The 18,329-nt window shown below is 40.4% G+C and overlaps 1 protein-coding gene across 1 annotated transcript in view; it reads right to left on the bottom strand.

The window, feature by feature from the left end:
- Positions 1-1,185: 1,185 nt before the first annotated feature.
- Positions 1,186-18,329, bottom strand: part of NIPA1 (NIPA magnesium transporter 1) — a 115,647-nt gene continuing 98,503 nt past the window's right edge. The window contains exons 4-5 of the mRNA XM_037016462.2: positions 10,139-10,299; positions 1,186-6,933 (exon numbers count right to left, since the gene is read on the bottom strand). Of these exons, the coding sequence (XP_036872357.1) occupies positions 6,422-6,933; positions 10,139-10,299 (673 nt within the window). The 3' untranslated portion in view covers positions 1,186-6,421. The remainder of the gene's footprint in view (positions 6,934-10,138; positions 10,300-18,329) is intronic.

Below are 18,329 nucleotides of genomic sequence, written 5' to 3'. Positions count from 1 at the left end.
CTCCGCAGCAAGGAACTAGAGCACAGGCTCTTTGGAGAGCAGGGAGCACACCTGAAGTCACATACTCCTCAGGCTAGGGTGGACTTCTGGCTCGGTAAGCGTGTGCTTGGCTAGCAGCTGGAACTAAAAGTTATTTAATAGTAACCGACCAGGGCAAGTTTTTGTGTAATTTGGCATTTACACATTTCATAACCCCAAAAACCTAAGTGGAAATGTTAGGAAGGAAAGGACTCGGCTCGGTGTCGCAGGGAAGTCAGATACAGTAAGATGAGAGACCAAGTCAAGAAAGCAAAGTAAGTTTTACTGCCCTCTGCATAGAGTAGCAGAGAGGGCCTGCCTAAGGTGAGACAGGCCCAGATGCTCATTCTGAGGCTTTATGTGGTTTTGGCAGGGCAGAGAGGGCCGTGATTGACAGCTGTCAGCTCTCTAGGCTGGTTCTGATTGGTGAAGTGGAGACGGGCTGTGCTGTGCCTGTGCCTCTGATGTTTCTTATCCGGGAGGACTCTGGACATTTCCTGAGTCACTCGTGGACCCTGTGGCTTCATCTGATTAACTCTCTGAGTCATTTTTTGGCTTTCTGGTTCTATTTGATCAACTCCCTGAGTCATCTTTGGGGGGTCCTCTCTCCTTTTCATTCCCGCTCATTTCTGTCTTTCTGCATAACAGAAAGTGTTCTCCATAGAAACATTTGGTAGTTTCTTAAAATGTTTGTTCCTGATTTCTGTATAGCAATACTTTGATCAAAATGTGAATAATTAAATCCTTTTGGATAGAGCCTAAGAAAAAATAGTTTTGCCCAAATATTTTTTTCATGCAGTAAAAGGACTTCAAGGTTAATGACAAGATTTCTGATCATTGGACTATTAAAATGTTCTATGATTCTCCAATTTTCTATGTGCTCAAAACATAATAGTGTTATGTTAAACAGCTCAAAAACCTGTAAAAGGTATTAACATTAAAATATTGCTGGTTTCCTTTAATACCACCATTTCATTTCATCAGAAGGTGAATTCCTTCATGTATCATGGATTTGCTCCCTAAGACATGCACAAGTGGACATCATGGTGCAGACCTGGGCTATTTGTTTCTACAAAGAAAATGGAAAACCTTTGACTGAGGAATGTGGATTATGTGGAAACTGAGACTATGCAAACATTTCAAGTAAAGGGGAAAACAAGTGTTCAGCTAGAAATAAGTTATTTTATTTTAAATCAGAAACAGATTAATAAATATTATTGAAAAACAATAGCCTTTTTTATTTACATAAGGCAATTACAACATGCTATGACTACCTCTGTAAATTAAAATATAAGCAAGTCTTAACCATTGACAAATGTATATATGTATGCTAATTGGAAGCTCTCCTGAAACTTTTACATGGAAAACTTTTATGCAACCAGCCAATCAACATTTAACGTTTTTTATCTAGTCTTTTTCCTGTCCTTCACCACTATATGCTGTTTTACAAGAAAGTAATGGTTATCACTTAAAAAGGCAAAAACACTCAGGAATGCTACTGAAAAACAGTACTCTTAAAATTTTCCTAAGTGCAAAAGCACTGACATGGGAGTATGGGACAAATTATAATATTCTGACAAAGGAAATGTTCTGAACTTTTCAAGGTGACCCTTTGGCACTAGTGGTTTGGGAGCTCTTGACATTCACCTGGTGTCAGGTAGCTCATAGTTAGGGTTGAGCTGCTTGGAAGCAGGAAGCTCAGCATCACTGATTACAAATTTGACACAACCATCAGTCTGGTTCACAGGTCATTGAATCTTCTGCAGAACATAAACCTATGCAGAAAAAGAAGCTCATCACACCATAGGAATATGATCTTTCAGTGCAGCTTTTTGAAGTCCCTGTTTAATTTCTGTATTTTATAATAGAATATATAAAACCCTTTTAAAACAAAAAAAAAGGAAAATTAAAGCTTCATGGAATCATGCAAATTTTACACCCAGCTCTTCCTTTGCTTGCGCTCTTGAAGCTGCATGTCAGCACAGCTCTGGGCATCCTGAGACCTCACTGTCACTCCAGAGCAGCCCTGCACAGGACACTCCTATCTGGAGCTACCAGCACATGCTTGGGAGTGTGAGTGCTCCACAACGGGTATCTGGACAACCATTCAATCCCTTTAGAGGTAGAGAAACTGAGGCACAGAAAGGTTAAGTGACTCACCTGTAGTTGCACAATTCAAGGAAAAAGAAAAGAACAAATCCTTCTCCCTGGCTCATGCTCTAGGCTCTAGACTACGCTTTTTACCACATTGGGTACATTGGAAATAGATGTTTATTTACATGATCATAGTTCTACCAAGTATCAACTTTTTATGAGACAATATTTTTGTGATGCAACATGCAGTTACATTTTCTTAAAATATATTTCTTTTGTTGCATTTGTATGTGAGAAATGTGTATGAAAGTAAACAAGTAGTGATATTGGGCCAAATTCTCATTCTAATTCCTAAAATTCTCAATCTTTTCAAGTATACAATGGAGGTGTACGAATCTGGCCAGATGTGAAAAACTGCCTATAAGCTAAAGGACAGACTCTTAAAATTCATCATTAGTACAAGTGTGAGATGGATGTGAGGAATACAGGAAATTGAGGTATTTTCTGTGATAAACTTTTATGGTGTGACTGGTGGGAAAACTGACACCTTTTCTTTCCATCTCAAGTTCACAGACCTCCAGCTATGAGTATGAGTAAAACGTATGAGAAACTAACGAGGGCATGCCCTGGGGAGGAAGGAAGATCAATGTTAAGGAGTTAATGTTATACATTGTTGGTCCCTGAGAAGGCAGAACACCAAGATTCCATCTAATCCTGCTTGATGGGTGAACTACTTCCTTGGTGTTAAGCACAGTGAGAAGAACAATTCTTTCAGAGCCAATGAGACAGCCATGAGAAGACCTAAACCTATGCATCCTCTCGAAAATTTCCAGTTTCCTACTCAGTCACAGGAAACCTAAGTCAGGTCAAGTAGGCATTAGAAAAGAGTGGTGGGCGTGGGCATGGCTCTGTAGGCCATCGAGTACCTTCTCTGCACTGCTAGATCAGCTGGGCAGCTTGGGAAAGAGGAGTATCATCTCCCAACAGAAACGAGGTGGCACAGCAGTGGTCTCCGCTCACCATCATCTCAGTCTCTGTGTACTCAAGTGCCCATCCATCCCTAGGAGACACCACAGCTCAAGCACTTTACAGACATCTTGGAACTGGCCTCTAGAAGTGCAGGTGGTGTTTACAAAGAGCTGAGCTGTGCAGGAAGGAAGAAGATGAGCAGTGACTGAACATTCTAGTAGTGCTGTCTTCTACCAGACATAAAGCCCAAAGAAAAAGAACAGAGTGCAACTAGTACAGCTGGAATGAACTTCTGGAACTAAAACTGAGCATGACAAATTGACTTGAAAAGTAGGAACTGAAAGAATATTTCTTATTGCTGAACCAAGAGTAGCAAAATATATTTCACTAACATTCTAACGTGACAAGTGCATAATGAATCTGAGTGATGATTCCTCCGCAAAGTCCCAGCTGTGGGCAGTCCTCGCCTCACGGTTGCAGGACCCCCTGCCCTGACTCTCCAGAGCCTTCTCTGCAGAGATGAAGTGGTCCTGCAGAGCAGCAAAACACCCACGGTTGTCTCAGTGCTGGGCTTGGGTCACATCCCTAATAGGCTCTATACTTGATCAATAAGCAGAACATGAAGCAACCTTTTTAAATGCAAAGATTCAGATAAGAAAACAAGGCATTGTCCAAGTAGGAGAGGAGATAAATGACCTGTTTATGTATCTATCCAGAGCAAAGTTGCAAATTGTGATCAGAAATATATGTTTTTAGAGAAGGCTTGAGAACAAGTAGACAGTAGGTATATTTTCTTAGTTTTATCAGATAAAATCCAAATACTATACTAATCAAAATGTTCCATATGTATTCATTTTTGCAGAGACCAATGAGACTCATCACCATGCTAGACCCTTCCCAAAATTCTCATTTGGGGATTTTTTTTCCTCTGCAATTCCAAATGAATTATGAAAACATGAATTTGTAAAATAAATACTGTTAAGTCAGAAACTATATGCTCCATGTCACACTTGAAAATTAGGCTGTTAGACTGCTGTTCATGCCAATTACTTTGAGGCTTGAGTCACACACTTGAAATACAATGCGTACACAATGTGAACTTTGTTCCACTGGCAGGAAAGCTGTCATCCTACTAAAGTAATATGCTGAGATGTAAACCTGGGAGTCTCTAACTGTGCTGGGACCAGTCACCTTCAAGAGGAGACAGGCCAGTAATACTTTGGAGGTTTTGTTTTACCCCCAAAAAATTATAGGGTTGATTATGCAGAAAGTATCACCTCCGAGTATCCATGGTATAATCCTGAATAAAAATAAAATTAGGAATACCAACAGATGCCATTTAAACTAAACTTCACGTGTAAGTTCTAGCAAAAGAAATGTGATAATTTCCATAAGACACATGAACTTTCTCAGATACTTGTATAACCACACGTATTCTTTTAATATCTCAAACTCCTTATCTAGGAAACTATTTTTATGCCTAAAAGTATACTGATTCGGCTACATTGTATTTTCAGAAAGTTCAGTTCAGTAAATGCAAGCCTACATTCCTAAAAATACTGATAAAAAAAAACTTCAAAGAGTTGATAAAAAAAGAGTGAAGGACTTTTTGAGCATTTATTAACTGTCAGTTAACCTAATATTTAAAACCTTTTAAAAATAATTTTGTTGCTGCTCTTAGTTCACAAATCACTGACAACCCGTGACCATCACATGTACTTTTGATTCATTGAAGTGTTTTTTGCTCTACATTAAACTGTCTTCATTTTACTTATTCAGCCTCTTTGTTCAACACCTTATGGAACTATTCTTTGGGTCTTTAGAAATGTTGTCTTTGCCTGAAAAAAACACATTTTCTCCCTCACTGAGTAACTTTAATTGGACATTATTAAATTTCCTGTTCTACGTCACCAAATCTACCTTACCCAGTCCCTTCTTGTAACTTGGCACAGTTCCTTATTTAGATAAAACACTGAACATGAAGTACATGATATCGTGATGAAATATTTACATCACTTTGTGCTTTGTTCCATTTAATGCACATGGAAGGTTACTGTAGACAGACAAATGATCTCTTTGATCCAAATACTGGCATAAATAGTGGCTATTTTGCATTTCAGAAGTTTAAAGAGAGGTTGGGTGCTCTATCATCTCAAGCAGCAGGGAGATGGCTAAATTGATTGTTGTCATTTTTGCTAGAGATTCTTTTGAAAACTTACCATGTGTGTTCCAATTTGTAGAAACCAACCTAATCTCGCATCCTTCAACTTGTTCCCATATTAAAGGGAACTCAATATATGTGCTATTGAACAATTACTTTCTCATTAACAGCTTTATTAGCACATTAAATAATTTATTTCCTCTGGGTGGCCACAATGCTCGCTGAAAGAGAACATGGATATATTTGTTACTGGATCCCAGTTACATAGATTGAATGCAAATAAAATACCTCATGTTACTTAGGTCAATTGTCTTTAATTGGACAATAAGTATGTGCTAACAGGGCCAGTTTGCTCTAATGTGTCTTTAGTCTTCACCCTCTTCCAACAAATGCATATATTATTTCTAACTGCTTTACACATTTACATTTTGAATAAGTGAAGTATTAAAGTATCAAGGAGATTGCATTATTCTAATCTAAGAGAACATATGCACAGCAAAAGTTAAATTAAGCAAATAGTTCAAGTGATAAAGGCACTGAAACTGATCTGAGCTACTGAAAGTCATCCTGTAGATGGAACACCATCATGTCCATTCACTGTTTTCTCTCCATTTGCAGCTAAAATGTCTTGGAGTGGAAGGTGGGAGAGTCAGCCCATTAGAGGGTTAAAGACAAGTGAATGTATATACCACTTCTTTGGATGGGCACCTGAATGTTACACATGCTTAATGCAAAATAACAATAGACACACTTACTGTATTAATCAGATATCAAGACAATAGTTTCTCCCATTTAATGTACTCATCTAAGTAAGAATATCTGCTCCCCCGCAAAGACTAACCAGAAAAAGCCCATCTTTATTTCCTATTTAAATAATGTTAAAATGTTTTAAAAGGAAAGAGTGTTCATGAAAGCTTCCAGGTTAATGACAATGAGCATGAGAATTCTCTCATGAGAGAGAGAGATGCCCAGGCAACCACTTAGCAACTTCAGACTGCAGAGGGCTTGGCCCACACCTGCTGCTGAGCAGCGCTCCCTCCCCACTATCCACCAGACCACCGTTAATGTACAAGCAATTCTACTACCAGGGATTTAGAGTCTCTTCCACCTCACATCAAACTAGGGCCAGAAACCACAGCCACTTCCTGCTCCTTGAGCCACCCAATCCCTTGTTACATTCTAATCTGTTTTCATATTAGATTTGTTCATCTCTCCAAGGTTGAAATTGAACTCTTTGAACACCTGTATAAGGACAATCCCAACGGAGACGGTCGTGAACCCACAGGCCATCCCCAAGAAGTCCACCAGGCCCACGTTGCTCCACTCCCGGAAGAGGATGGCGGAGGCCAGCAGGACCAGTGTAGTGAACACGACGTAGTAGATGGCCCCAAAAACAGAGGAGTCGAAACACTCCAGCGCCTTGTTGATGTACCTGAACTGGACGATGATGCTGCAGCCAAGCACAGCCAGGAGCACCAGGCACAGGCAGAGGGCCCGCTGGCTGGACGGGTTGTTGTGGAAGATGTCTTGGGCGGCCAGCCCAATGCCCTTGGTGGAAGGCACGGTGAAACTCCCCAGCAAGGAGCAGATGCTGATGTAGACCATGATGTTGGTGGGCCCATGGGCTGGTGCGATCCAGAAGATGAGCAACAGCAGCATGAGGAGCACGATGCACAGATAGCCCACAAACACTGGAGAACAGATGGAGTTCCTTACTTTAGAGCCAATTCAGCAAACCCTCGGCAGACAGTGCTCCTGTTGGGGGGATCCTTAAGGGCAATGTGGGAAATTGGGGGGAGGGTATCTGTGGGGCCCAGGATACAAAGACAGTTCCACACATCAAAAACCATCCCACTATCCTCAAAACTTCTGAAGGTCTCCTTGGACTTGTAAGTGAAAATATGCTTTGAATAACCAGAGCCTAGAACCTGTTTTATGTATAAAATAAAGTAATTTTTGCATGGATTTAATATGCACTGAATTTTTCATAATTTCACCAAAGGTTACCCTCCATTGCAGAAGATCCCATTGCTGATGGCAAGATTCCGCTGGTGTCTGAGTCAACAGCATGACACCCCCACTTTGGTTTGTTTTTGCAGCTGCCAGTCTCAGCAACTCCCACACATCTTCTATAATTGTACGTAAGCATTGTTTTATTATAAAGTACTGTCCTGCTATTTCTCCTTCATATTATAGTTAGGGCATTTTATTATAAATATGCTTTCAATTTAAATCTAGACAGAGAAATAAAGAGAAGCAAAAGTGGTAAATATGTGCAGAAATTTAAAAAATAATAATTTTTTTCTCATTTAAAAAAATCTTTAAAAAAGATAACTGTCACTAAGCCAAAATAATTGCAGTGTATTGTGAAGCTTTTATAACATGCAAAGAAGTAAACTATACAGCAAAAATATAAAGTGAGAGAAATGGAAGTATACTGTAGCCTAGTTCTTAAAAGATATTTTGAAGTTGTATAATATCATTTAAAGGTATACTGTGGTAAGTTAAAGATGTATATTGAAAACCCTAGAGCAGGGAGTTGGCAAACTGCAGCCCATTAGCCAAATATGGCCTGCCATCTATTTCCCAAAGTAAGTTTCATTGGAACACACACAAATGCAAATTTGCTTCAAAATTATGCACACAAGGTTGTGATTTATATGAACTTCACTCCCAGATCATAAAGGAGGCACTAGGAGCAAGGCCTGACAGTGCTGAGAACAGCACAGATACACACACCAAGCAGGCAGTGGGAGTCCCTTATTACCCAAAGGTGGAAAAAGGAACCGTAGAGCCCTGCTCATGGGGGAAGATTCAGGAAGATGAACTCCCAAAAAGTTCTGAATTAAAATTTCTTCCTGTTAGGCAGGAAAATATATATGAGCAGGTTGGAGAGAGAATTAAGGCCAGTTAAGCCCACTACAGGGAACTCAAGAGTTAACCAGTTAAAACTAGAAACCCAGAAAAGACCCAGAGTTAATGAATTAATCAGTTAAAGCCAGGAGCAACTTGGCCTGGAATGTTTGAATATTCCCCAGATAAAGAAAAGTATGTGAGCACAGCCCATGTCTTCATTATGTCAATTACATCACGCCTTTGTAAGATTTACTTTAGCTTGCTAAAAGGCCCAGCTATGAACAGCATAATAAAAACAAGAAAGATTCCACCTTAAAGCTAAAATTGCATTTTAAAACGCAAGAAGTTAGGAAGTAACTTCACATACTCTTTACCAGACAATAACTCAGCCCACCTTGGAGACAGGGCAGGCAGTCTTGATTGATAGCTCCCAGACCAGGAAGCTGCTATCCTGGGAGGGAATCAGAGCAGTAAATTTCTTGTGTTAAGCTAATTTTGCAGAATTACCTGGAGGACTGATAAGAAACTTAATGTCTCATCAAACATAAACATCTTGAGACCACTTAACAAGTCCACACTCCTAGCCCTTTATCACATTCCTGAAAAATCTTTAAAAAGGGGGAACCCCAACCTTTCAGTGCACACTTCTCTCTGCAGCCGCCCGAACTTTTTAGGTGTGTAGACTTTCTCTCTAACTTTGCAGGGCGCCTCTCCTCCCTGAGGTCACCTGTACTTTTTCTCTCTTTAAGTAACTTTAAATAAAACTTTTACTTTATTTCACTACTGTGTCTCTGCCTTCAATTCTTTGTTGTGGCAGGGACAAAAACCGAAGAAAATAAACAACATCCCCCCTAACATTCTGAGGCAGTTAATTTGACAAAAATTCATTCTGGTGTTTTTTCTTTAGGAAAAAAAATGAGAAAAAATTAGAAACACCTTTATTTTAATAAATTAAGAGTCCAGGAAACCATTTTATATTCCAGATTTTTTTTTTAAAGTATTCATGTTAAAAAGAGAGACCTTTTTGCTACCATTTTATCTTTGTACCAAATTTTTATGCTGGTATTCAAATCAGAAGTGGTTAGGTACAAATTATGACCTGAATATAGTGGTATCATCCACATTTATCAAAAAGTAAGAAGCCTTAGATACACTGTTCTGAAAATTACATAAAGTAAATCCTTCAGGACACTCATATCTAGTTTTCTGATTTTTTTTCATGTCTTTGTACTTTCGTCTCACAGTGTTGGTCTGCAGGAAATAGAAATTTCCAACCAGGATTCCTGCTTGGCCTTAATAGTGCCTCTTGGCTCACTGTATACATATACGAGCCTATTTGCACATCTGTGGGATGTTTGGGAGGGAGCAGCTGGTCAGTCACGGAAGTACCAGCCCAGGGGAGGGATGGAGAAACACCCATTCCCTCTTCTCCCTGTGTCCTGGTACATAACTGGGTGGGCGATCACCAGTCACAGAGACCCACCCACAGAGTTCCTCCCGGCACTAGGGGCAGGGGAGTAGAGGGCCTCAGGGACAGAAGGCAAGCCAGGTGGGAGGACTGGGAGAGGACAGGTGGCAGAGGGGAGCCGGAGCGGACAAGAGCCCAAGACCATGAGAATAAAACCCCCGTTTAAGCCCCCAACTTCTTGCCCTTCCCTTTATTCAGTCTCACCAAATTCATAGAGAACTTGCCCTGGGTAGGGAACACCCTCCTCCCAGAGCAACAGTTGGAAATATTTTGGCTTTCACATGAGGAAACTAATATTACAATGTTGTGCTTAGAGACAAAACAATTATAGAAGGATATGGGAGGCTGGGTGTGGATGTGAGGTCAGAAGGTGGCTGGCCAGCCAGGCCTTCTCCAGGCTTGAGGTGGCCCTGCGAGGTCCTGCTCTCTCCCACCACCTGTGGGGCACAGGCACTACTGTGCAAAGATGAACAGAGGCCCTGGGAGGACAGACTGGGGGTGGACCAGTGACCTGGGAAGGATCACACTGGAAAGGGGCGAGCTCTCTTACAGCGCTGTTGGAAAGGACTCACCTGGGTTGGTCAGCTTCTCCTCCAGCTCAGCCTGAGTGGTCACACTCTCTGATTTCGGGGAGTGGATAATCAGCACAACAGAACCTGCACAGCTTAGCAGACATCCCAACTTACCCAAGATGTTGAGCTTTTCCTTCAGAAGATAAGAGGCTAAAATGGACCTTCAATTTTAAAAAAAAGAAAAATGTTAAAATTTATATTATGTGATCTGTTTCTACTAATTGCAGTTATTTCAGAAAAGCCACATTATAGGCAAATTTTATTTTTAATTTAGTTTGTAAGAGTAGAAAATAGTAGGAATTTATTGGAGTTGTTATTTCAATACAAAGTGTTTCATATCAATTCATGCAGAAACAGTACATAGCTAATGACTCAACTCACACTGCAATATATTATTTCAGTAGATAGAAAATATACGAGAGTAGAAAAAGTTTTATGATTGATCAAAAATAAAAACATTGCTTAATTTTAAAAGGGAACATTAAAAAAACATGTTAAATGTAAAGTAGGATATGACAACTGTTATAATAATTAACAGTAATTCATAATCATGAACTAAAGTTAAAATAAATTGAGAAAATGCACAAACAAGAAAACATCAAAATGCTAATGCTAATGATGAGGAAATACTCAGGAAGTTCTCAAATCCCTCTCCCTCTTGGCAGGTGTGGTGGGGAGCCAAGAAAGCCAAGAAAGGAAACAGGGTTTCTGTTAAAGCTTCAGGAATGTGGAGGAATCACAGGGGCTTGGGTGCTTGGCATTGAAACAATGTAACAATGTATCCCACCCCCAACCAGGACTCAGTGGTATACAGTTGCTTGTTAATCACAGTCATGGAAGTCCATTAGTTTACAATACAGTATCTGGGTAACCTTTACAGAAATGGATTAAAATATAACTAGCATCCTGAATACATGTACAGTGACCTAATAGCTCCCACTGCAGCGGTGCCTGAGTGTGGACTCCCCCCTTACTTTTCTACTAGATACATAAAAGGAATGGTCCTGCTGTACTCAGGGCTCACACCTTTGGAGATCACTCTCCTCTGAGCCCGCAGGTGTTCAACAAACCTCAGCCCTCCAAGACCTCCAAGTGCTGCTTGGTTCTTCTGTCAGCAATCCAGTCCAGGTTTTCTGGTTTTCAATAACAGTAATGCATTATGAGGGGAGTGTGGGTGATGGATTTTTTTCTCTAACACCCAAAACTTTAAAAAATGTTGCCACATTATTTTTTTTTGGTGTCATTTATCTACAATTACATGAGGAACATTATGTTTATTAGGCTCACGCCTTCACCAAGTCCCCGCAACAACTCCCATTACACTCACTGTCAATCAGCATAGCAAGATTCTGTAGAATCACTACTTCTCTTCTCAGTGTTGCACAGCCCTCCCCATGACACCCCCACATTATACATGCTAATCATAATGCACCCTTTATTTTCCACACCTTTATCCCTCCCTTCCCACCCATCCTCCCCAGTCCCTTTTCCTTTGGTAACTGTTGGTCCATTCTTGGGTTCTGTGATTCTGCTACTGCTTTGTTCCTTCAGTTTTTTCATTGTTCTTATATACCACATATGAGTGAAATCATTTGCTACTTGTCTTAATCTGCTGGCTTATTTCACTGAGCATAATACTCACTAGCTCCATCCATGCTGTTGGAAATGGTAGGATTCGTTTTCTTCTTACAGCTGAATAATATTCCATTGTGTATATATACCACATCTTCTTGATCCATTCATATACTGATGGACACTTAGGTTGCTTCTATTTCTTGGCTATTGTAAATACTGCTGCAATAGACATAGGGGTGCATCTGTCTTTTTCAAATTGGGCTGCTGCATTCTTAGGGTGAATTCCTAGAAGTGGAATTCCTGGGTAAAATGGTATTTCTATTTTGAGCTTTTTGAGGGACCTCCATACTGCTTTCCACAATGGCTGAACTAATTTACATTACCACCAGCAGTGTAGGAGGGTCCCCCTTTCTCCACAACCTCGCCAATATTTGTTTGTTTGGCTTCTGGATGGTGGAGATCCTTCTGGTCTGAGGTGATATCTCATTGTGGTTTTAATTTGATTTCTCTGGTGACTAGCGATGTGGAGCATCGTTTCATGTGTCTGTCAGCCATCTTAATTTCTTCTTTGGAGAACTGTGTGTTCAGCTCCTCTGCCCATTTTTTAATTGAATTATTTGCTTTTTATTTGTTGAGGTGCATGAGCTCTTTATATATTTTGGATGTCAACCCTTTATCGGATCTATCATTTATGAATATATTCTCCCATACTGTAGGATGCCTTTTTGTTCTATTGATGGTGTCCTTTGCTGTACAGAAGCTTTTCATCTTGATGTAGTCCCACTTGTTCATTTTGCTTTTGTTTCCCTTGCCCAGGGAGATATGTTCCCAAAGAAGTTGTTCATGTTTATGTCCAAGAGATTTTTGCCTATGTTTTTTTCTAAGAGTTTTATGGTTTCATGACTTACATTCAGGTCTCTGATCCATTTCAATTTACTTTTGTTCACAGGGTTAGTGATTCAATTTCATTCTCTTACATACACCTGTCCAGTTTAGCCAACACCAGCTGTTGAAGAGGCTGTCATTTCCCCACTGTATGTCCATGGCTCCTTGACCGTATATATATTGACCATACAAGTTTGGGTTAATGTCTGGAGTCTCTATTCTGTTCCACTGGTCTGTGGCTCTGTTCTTGTGCCAGTACCAAATTGTCTTGATTACTCTGGCTTTGTAGTTGAGCTTGAAGTTGGGGAGCGAGATCGCCCACACTTTATTCTTCCACTTGGGATTACTTTTACTATTCAGGCACTTAGGTGGTTCCATATGAATTTTTGAACTATTTGTTCCAGTTTGTTGAAAAGTGCTGTTCATAATTTGATAGGGATTGCACTGAATCTATAGATTGCTTTGGGCAGGATGGCCATTTTGACGATATTAATTCTTCCTAGCTAAGAGCATGGGCTGAGTTTCCATTTGTTAGTGTCCTCCTTAATTTCTCTTAAGAGTGTCTTATAATTTTCAGGGTATAGGTTGTTCACTTCCTTGGTTTGGTTCATTCGCAGGTATATTGTTCTTTTTGATGCAATTGTGAGTGGAGTTGTATTCCTGATTTCTCTTTCTGTTAGTTCACTGTTAGTGTATAGGAAAGCCACAGATTTCTGTGTATTAATTTTGTATCCTGCAATTTTGCTGAATTCCGATATTAGTTTTAGTAGTTTTGGAGTGTAGTCTTTAGGGTTTTTTATGTACAATATCATGTCATCTGCAAATAGTGACAGTTTGACTTCTTCTTTACCAGTCTGGATTCCTTGCATTTCTTTGTTTTGTCTAATTGCTGTGGCTAGGACCTCCAGTACTATGTTGAATAACAGTGGGGAGAGAGGGCATGCCTGTCTTGTTCCCGATCTTAGAGGAAAAGCTTTCAGCTTCTTGCTGTTATGTATGATGTTGACTGTGGGTTTATCATATGTGGCCTTTATTATGTTGAGGTACTTGCCCTCTATACCCATTTTGTTGAGTTTTATCATGAATGGATGTTGAATATTGTCGAATGCTTTTTCAGCATCTGTGGAGATGATCATGTGGTTTTTGTCCTTTTTGTTTATGTGGTGGATGATGTTGATGGATTTTCAAATGTTCTACCATCCTTGCATCCATGGGATGAATCCCACTTGGTCATGGTGTAAGATTCTCTTGATGTATTTTTGAATTTGGTTTGCTAATATTTTGTTGCGTATTTTTGCATCTATGTTCATCAGGGATATTGGCCTGTAGTTTTCTTTTTTTGCGGTGTCTTTGCCTTGTTTTGGTATTAGGGTGATGCTGGCTTCATAGAATAAGTTTGGGAGTATTTCTTCCACTTCTATTTTTTGGAAAACTTTAATGAGAATGGGTATTATGTCTTCTCTGTATGTCTGATAAAATTCTGCGGTAAATCCATATGGCCTGGGGGTTTTGCTCTTGGGTAGTTTTTTGATTACCACTTCAATTTTGTTGCTGGTAATTGGTCTGTTTAGATTTTCTGTTTCTTCCTTGCTCAGTCTTGGAAGGTTGTATTTTTCTAGAAAAGTTTTCCATTTCTTCTAGGTTTTCCAGCTTGTTAGCATATAGGTTTTCATCGTATTCTCTAATAGTTTTTTGTATTTCTGTGGGGTCCGTTGTGATTTTTCCTTTCTCGTTTCTGATTCTGTTGATGTGTGTTGATTCTCTTTTTCTCTTAAGAGGTCTGGCTAGTGGCTTATCTAATTTGTTTATTTTCTCAAAGAACCAGCTCTTGGTTTCATTTATTTTTTTCTATTGTTTTATTCTTCTCAATTTTACTTATTTCTTCTCTGATCTTTATTATGTACCTCCTTCTGCTAACTTTAGGCCTCATTTGTTCTTCTTTTTCCAATTTTGATAATTGTGACTTTAGACTATTCATTTGGGATTGTTCTTCCTTTTTTAAATATGCCTGGACTGCTGTATACTTTCCACTTAGAACTGCTTTCTCTGCATCCCACAGAAGTTGGTGCTTTGCATTGTTGTTGTCATTTGTTTCCATATATTGCGTGATCTCAATTTTGATGTGGTTGTTGATCCTTTGATTATTTAGGAGCATGGTGTTAAGCCTCCATGTGTTTGTGAGCCTTTTTGCTTTCTTTGTACAATTTATTTCTAGTTTTATACCTTTGTGATCTGAGAAGTTGGTTGGTAGAATTTCAATCTTTTTTAATTTACTGAGGCTCTTTTTGTGGCCTATTATATGGTCTATTGTGAAGATTAATTCTGTTAGTATTTGTTTCAGATAGTTGGTGCTCCTGTATTAGGTAGACATATATTTATAAGGGTTATATCCTGTTGTTGGACTGACCCCTTTATCATTATGTAGTATCCTTCTTTATCTCATTACTTTCTTTGTTTTGAAGTCTAATTTGACTGATACTAGTACTGCAACACCTGCTTTTTTCTCCCTGTTGTTTGCATGTAATATCTTTTTCCATGCCTTGACTTTTAGTCTGTGCATTTCTTTGGGTTTGAGGTGAGTCTCTTGTAAGCAGCATATAGATGGATCTTGCTTTTTTATCCATTCTTTTACTCTGTGTCTTAATTGGTGCACTGAGTCCATTTACATTTCATGGGATTATTGAAAGATATGTACTTATTGCCATTGCAGGCTTTAGATTCGTGGTTACCAAAGGTTCAAGGTTAGCTTCTTTACTATCTTACTAACTTAACTTGCTTATTCAGCTATTATAAACACAATCTGATGATTCTTTATTTCTCTCCCTTCTTATTCCTCCTCCATCCTATATATGTTAGGTGTTTTATTCTGTGCCCTTTTGTGTTTCCTTTGACTGCTTTTGTGGGTAGTTGATTTTATTTTTTGCCTTTAGTTAGTATTTGGTTGATCTGCTTTCTTTACTGTGATTTTATTTTCTCTGGTGACATCTATTTAGCCTTAGGAGTGCTTCCATCTAGAGCAGTCCCTCTAAAATACCCTGTAGAGGTGGTTTGTGGGAGGCAAATTCTCTCAACTTTTGCTTGTCTGGGAATTGTTTAATCCCTCCATATTTGAATGATAATTGTGCTGGATACAGTATCCTTGGATCAAGGCCCTTCTGTTTCATTGCATTAAATATATCATGCCTTTCTCTTCTGGCCTGTAAGGTTTCTGTTGAGAAGTCTGATGATAGCCTGATGGGTTTTCCTTTGTAAGTGACCTTTTTTCTCTCTGTGGCTGAATACTCTGTCCTTGTGCTTGATCTTTGCCATTTTAATTACTATGTGTCTTGGTGTTGTCTTCCTTGTGTCCCTTCTTTTCCGAATTCTGTGGGCTTCCGTGTTCTGAGAGACTATTTCCTCCCCCAGTTTGGGGAAGTTTTCAGCAATTATTTCTTCAAATACACTTTCTATCCCTTTTACTCTCTTCTTCTTCTGGTATCCGTATGATGCGGATATTGTTCCATTTTGATTGGTCACACAGTTCTCTTAATATTCTTTCATTCCTGGAGATCCTTTTATCTCTCTATGCCTCAGCTTCTCTACATTCCTGTTCTCTGATTTCTATTCCATTAACAGCCTCTTGCACCTCATCTATTCTGCTTTTAAGTCATTCCAGAGATTGTTTCATTTCTGTATTTTCCCTCCTTTGCTCTTGCATATTTCTCTGCAGCCCCATCAGCATGGTTATGACCTTTACTTTGAATTTTTTTTCAGAAAGATTGGTTAAATCTATCTCCTGAGGTTCCCTCTCCGGGAATGTCTGTGTCATTCTGGTCTGGATCAGATTCTTCTGCCTTTTCATGGCGATTGAGGTAGTCATGGGCAGTTGGCACATGTGTCAGCTCAGAGAACAATATCCCTTCCTGCTTGCCTGTTGCCTTCACTTCCTGAGAGAACGGCGACCCCTAGTGGCTTTTCTGGGCAGCTGTGCACCGACAGGATCTCTGATTCTTGCCCAGCTGCTGTGGAAGAAGCTCTGCATGGCTGCTGTGGGTGTGGCTGCTCTCAGGCTGCTACTCCGCTATGGCGGGTCTGTGCCAGTGGGGGAATGGGTGGGAGGCTGTTTATCACTGTGAGGGGCCTCTGAGCTGTGCTGCTGCCTGGGGGCTTAGGGCGCCTGAAGTTCCCCGAGATTCCCAGCTGCTGGGCTGAGTGTGCAGGGATGCTTCCGTCCAGCTGTGATGCTCCTGTCCCTTTAAGACTTTCAAAAAGCACTCACTTTTCTTTTGTCGCAGGGGTGCCGGCTGTGGGCACCCACTCGCAGGTTTTACTGTTCTGTTTCTCTAATATCCAGCACACCATGCACTATGTGCACTCCCAGTGCAGATGACTAGGGCTCGGTGTTCAGCAGTCCTGGGCTCCCTCTCCCTTCCCGCTCCGACTCCTCTCCTCCCACCGGGAGCTGGGGTGAGGGGCACTCAGGTCCCGCTGGGCCGCAGCTTGTATCTTACCCGCTTCGCGAGGCACTGGGTTCTCGCAGGTGTGGATGTAGCCTGGCTGTTGTCCTGTATCTTCTGATCTTTTAGGTATAGTTGTATTTGTTGTATTTTCAAAAATATATATGGTTTTGGGAGGAGATTTCCACTGCCCTACTCATACTGCCATCTTGGCTTGTCCTCACATTACTTTTTTAATGCAAAAAAAGTATTCCTTATAAAATACTTATAATATTAAGGCTGTTAATATGTTTTTTGTCTATTTCCCTGTATAGCATCAGTGTACAGTTTGAATTGGAATACTTGGGTTTTGTTAGTTCATGGAACTGGTCATTGTCACTTTGCTGTTGTCTCCCTTTGGCACATAGGGAACATGGACATCCACAGGGATGGCAAACAGGGCACATACTGTATTATTTCTTTTTTAATCTTCATTTTACAGATGAAGAAACTGAGCCTCAGATGAGGTTAGTATTGGACCCAAGGCTCCAAAGCAGAGAAGAGGTGAAACCATATGATTCCATACCCCTAAAGCCAAAGCTCCCCTTTTCCCTTACACCACTTTTTCCTTCTGTCCCTCAACAGTCTGGCCCTTGAGGAGACCCCAGGGTGTAGCTGGAGGAATAAGCAGCATCCTTGAGAGAACCAACAAATAAGAATACTCAGTGGGGTGTCAAATTGAGGGGCTCCACGTAGCTGCACAGGGCAGTGGGAGGCTCTCAGAGCAAGAGGTGGGCCTGGGGTGGCCTGGGATAATGGGCAGGCCATGCCAGGGCGGGAAGGAGCTGCCTCTGCCTGAAAGCAGGGGAACAGAAATGAGCCTGGACCGTGAGCCCAGCTCATCCACTTCCACTCCAAAATACCAGAGGACAAATTAAGCAGTACTATGAAATAGTAATAAAAAATAGAGTGTATTAATAGAAAATCTGAATTATAGTAAGGCTAATAGATCAGGAAACAACTGTCATTAAAAAGACTGTTGATTGCTCATAGGTCTCAAATAAATATTTTTTTATTTTATTTATCTGGCCCTTAAGAGAACACACATGCACACCGTCAACACACCATGCAGGGCCACACGATGAAGCACCAGCAGGTCAGGAGGCAGGGTGCAGGGGAACAGAGGTACGAGCCTTTGTTGTCATTTCTGTGGGAAGGAACTAGTGGGACAGGATACACAGGGTTGGGACTGGCTAATTTAATTTCAAGACTCTCGGGCATGTCCCTAGTTGTATGGTCCCTGCCCCAGGGGAGAT

This window comes from Manis javanica, chromosome 18 (genome assembly GCF_040802235.1).
Source record: "Manis javanica isolate MJ-LG chromosome 18, MJ_LKY, whole genome shotgun sequence".
Lineage (NCBI taxonomy): Eukaryota > Metazoa > Chordata > Mammalia > Pholidota > Manidae > Manis > Manis javanica.
The sequence above is the reverse complement of the archived record's forward strand: the minus strand, read 5'-3'. Positions and strand labels throughout refer to the sequence as shown.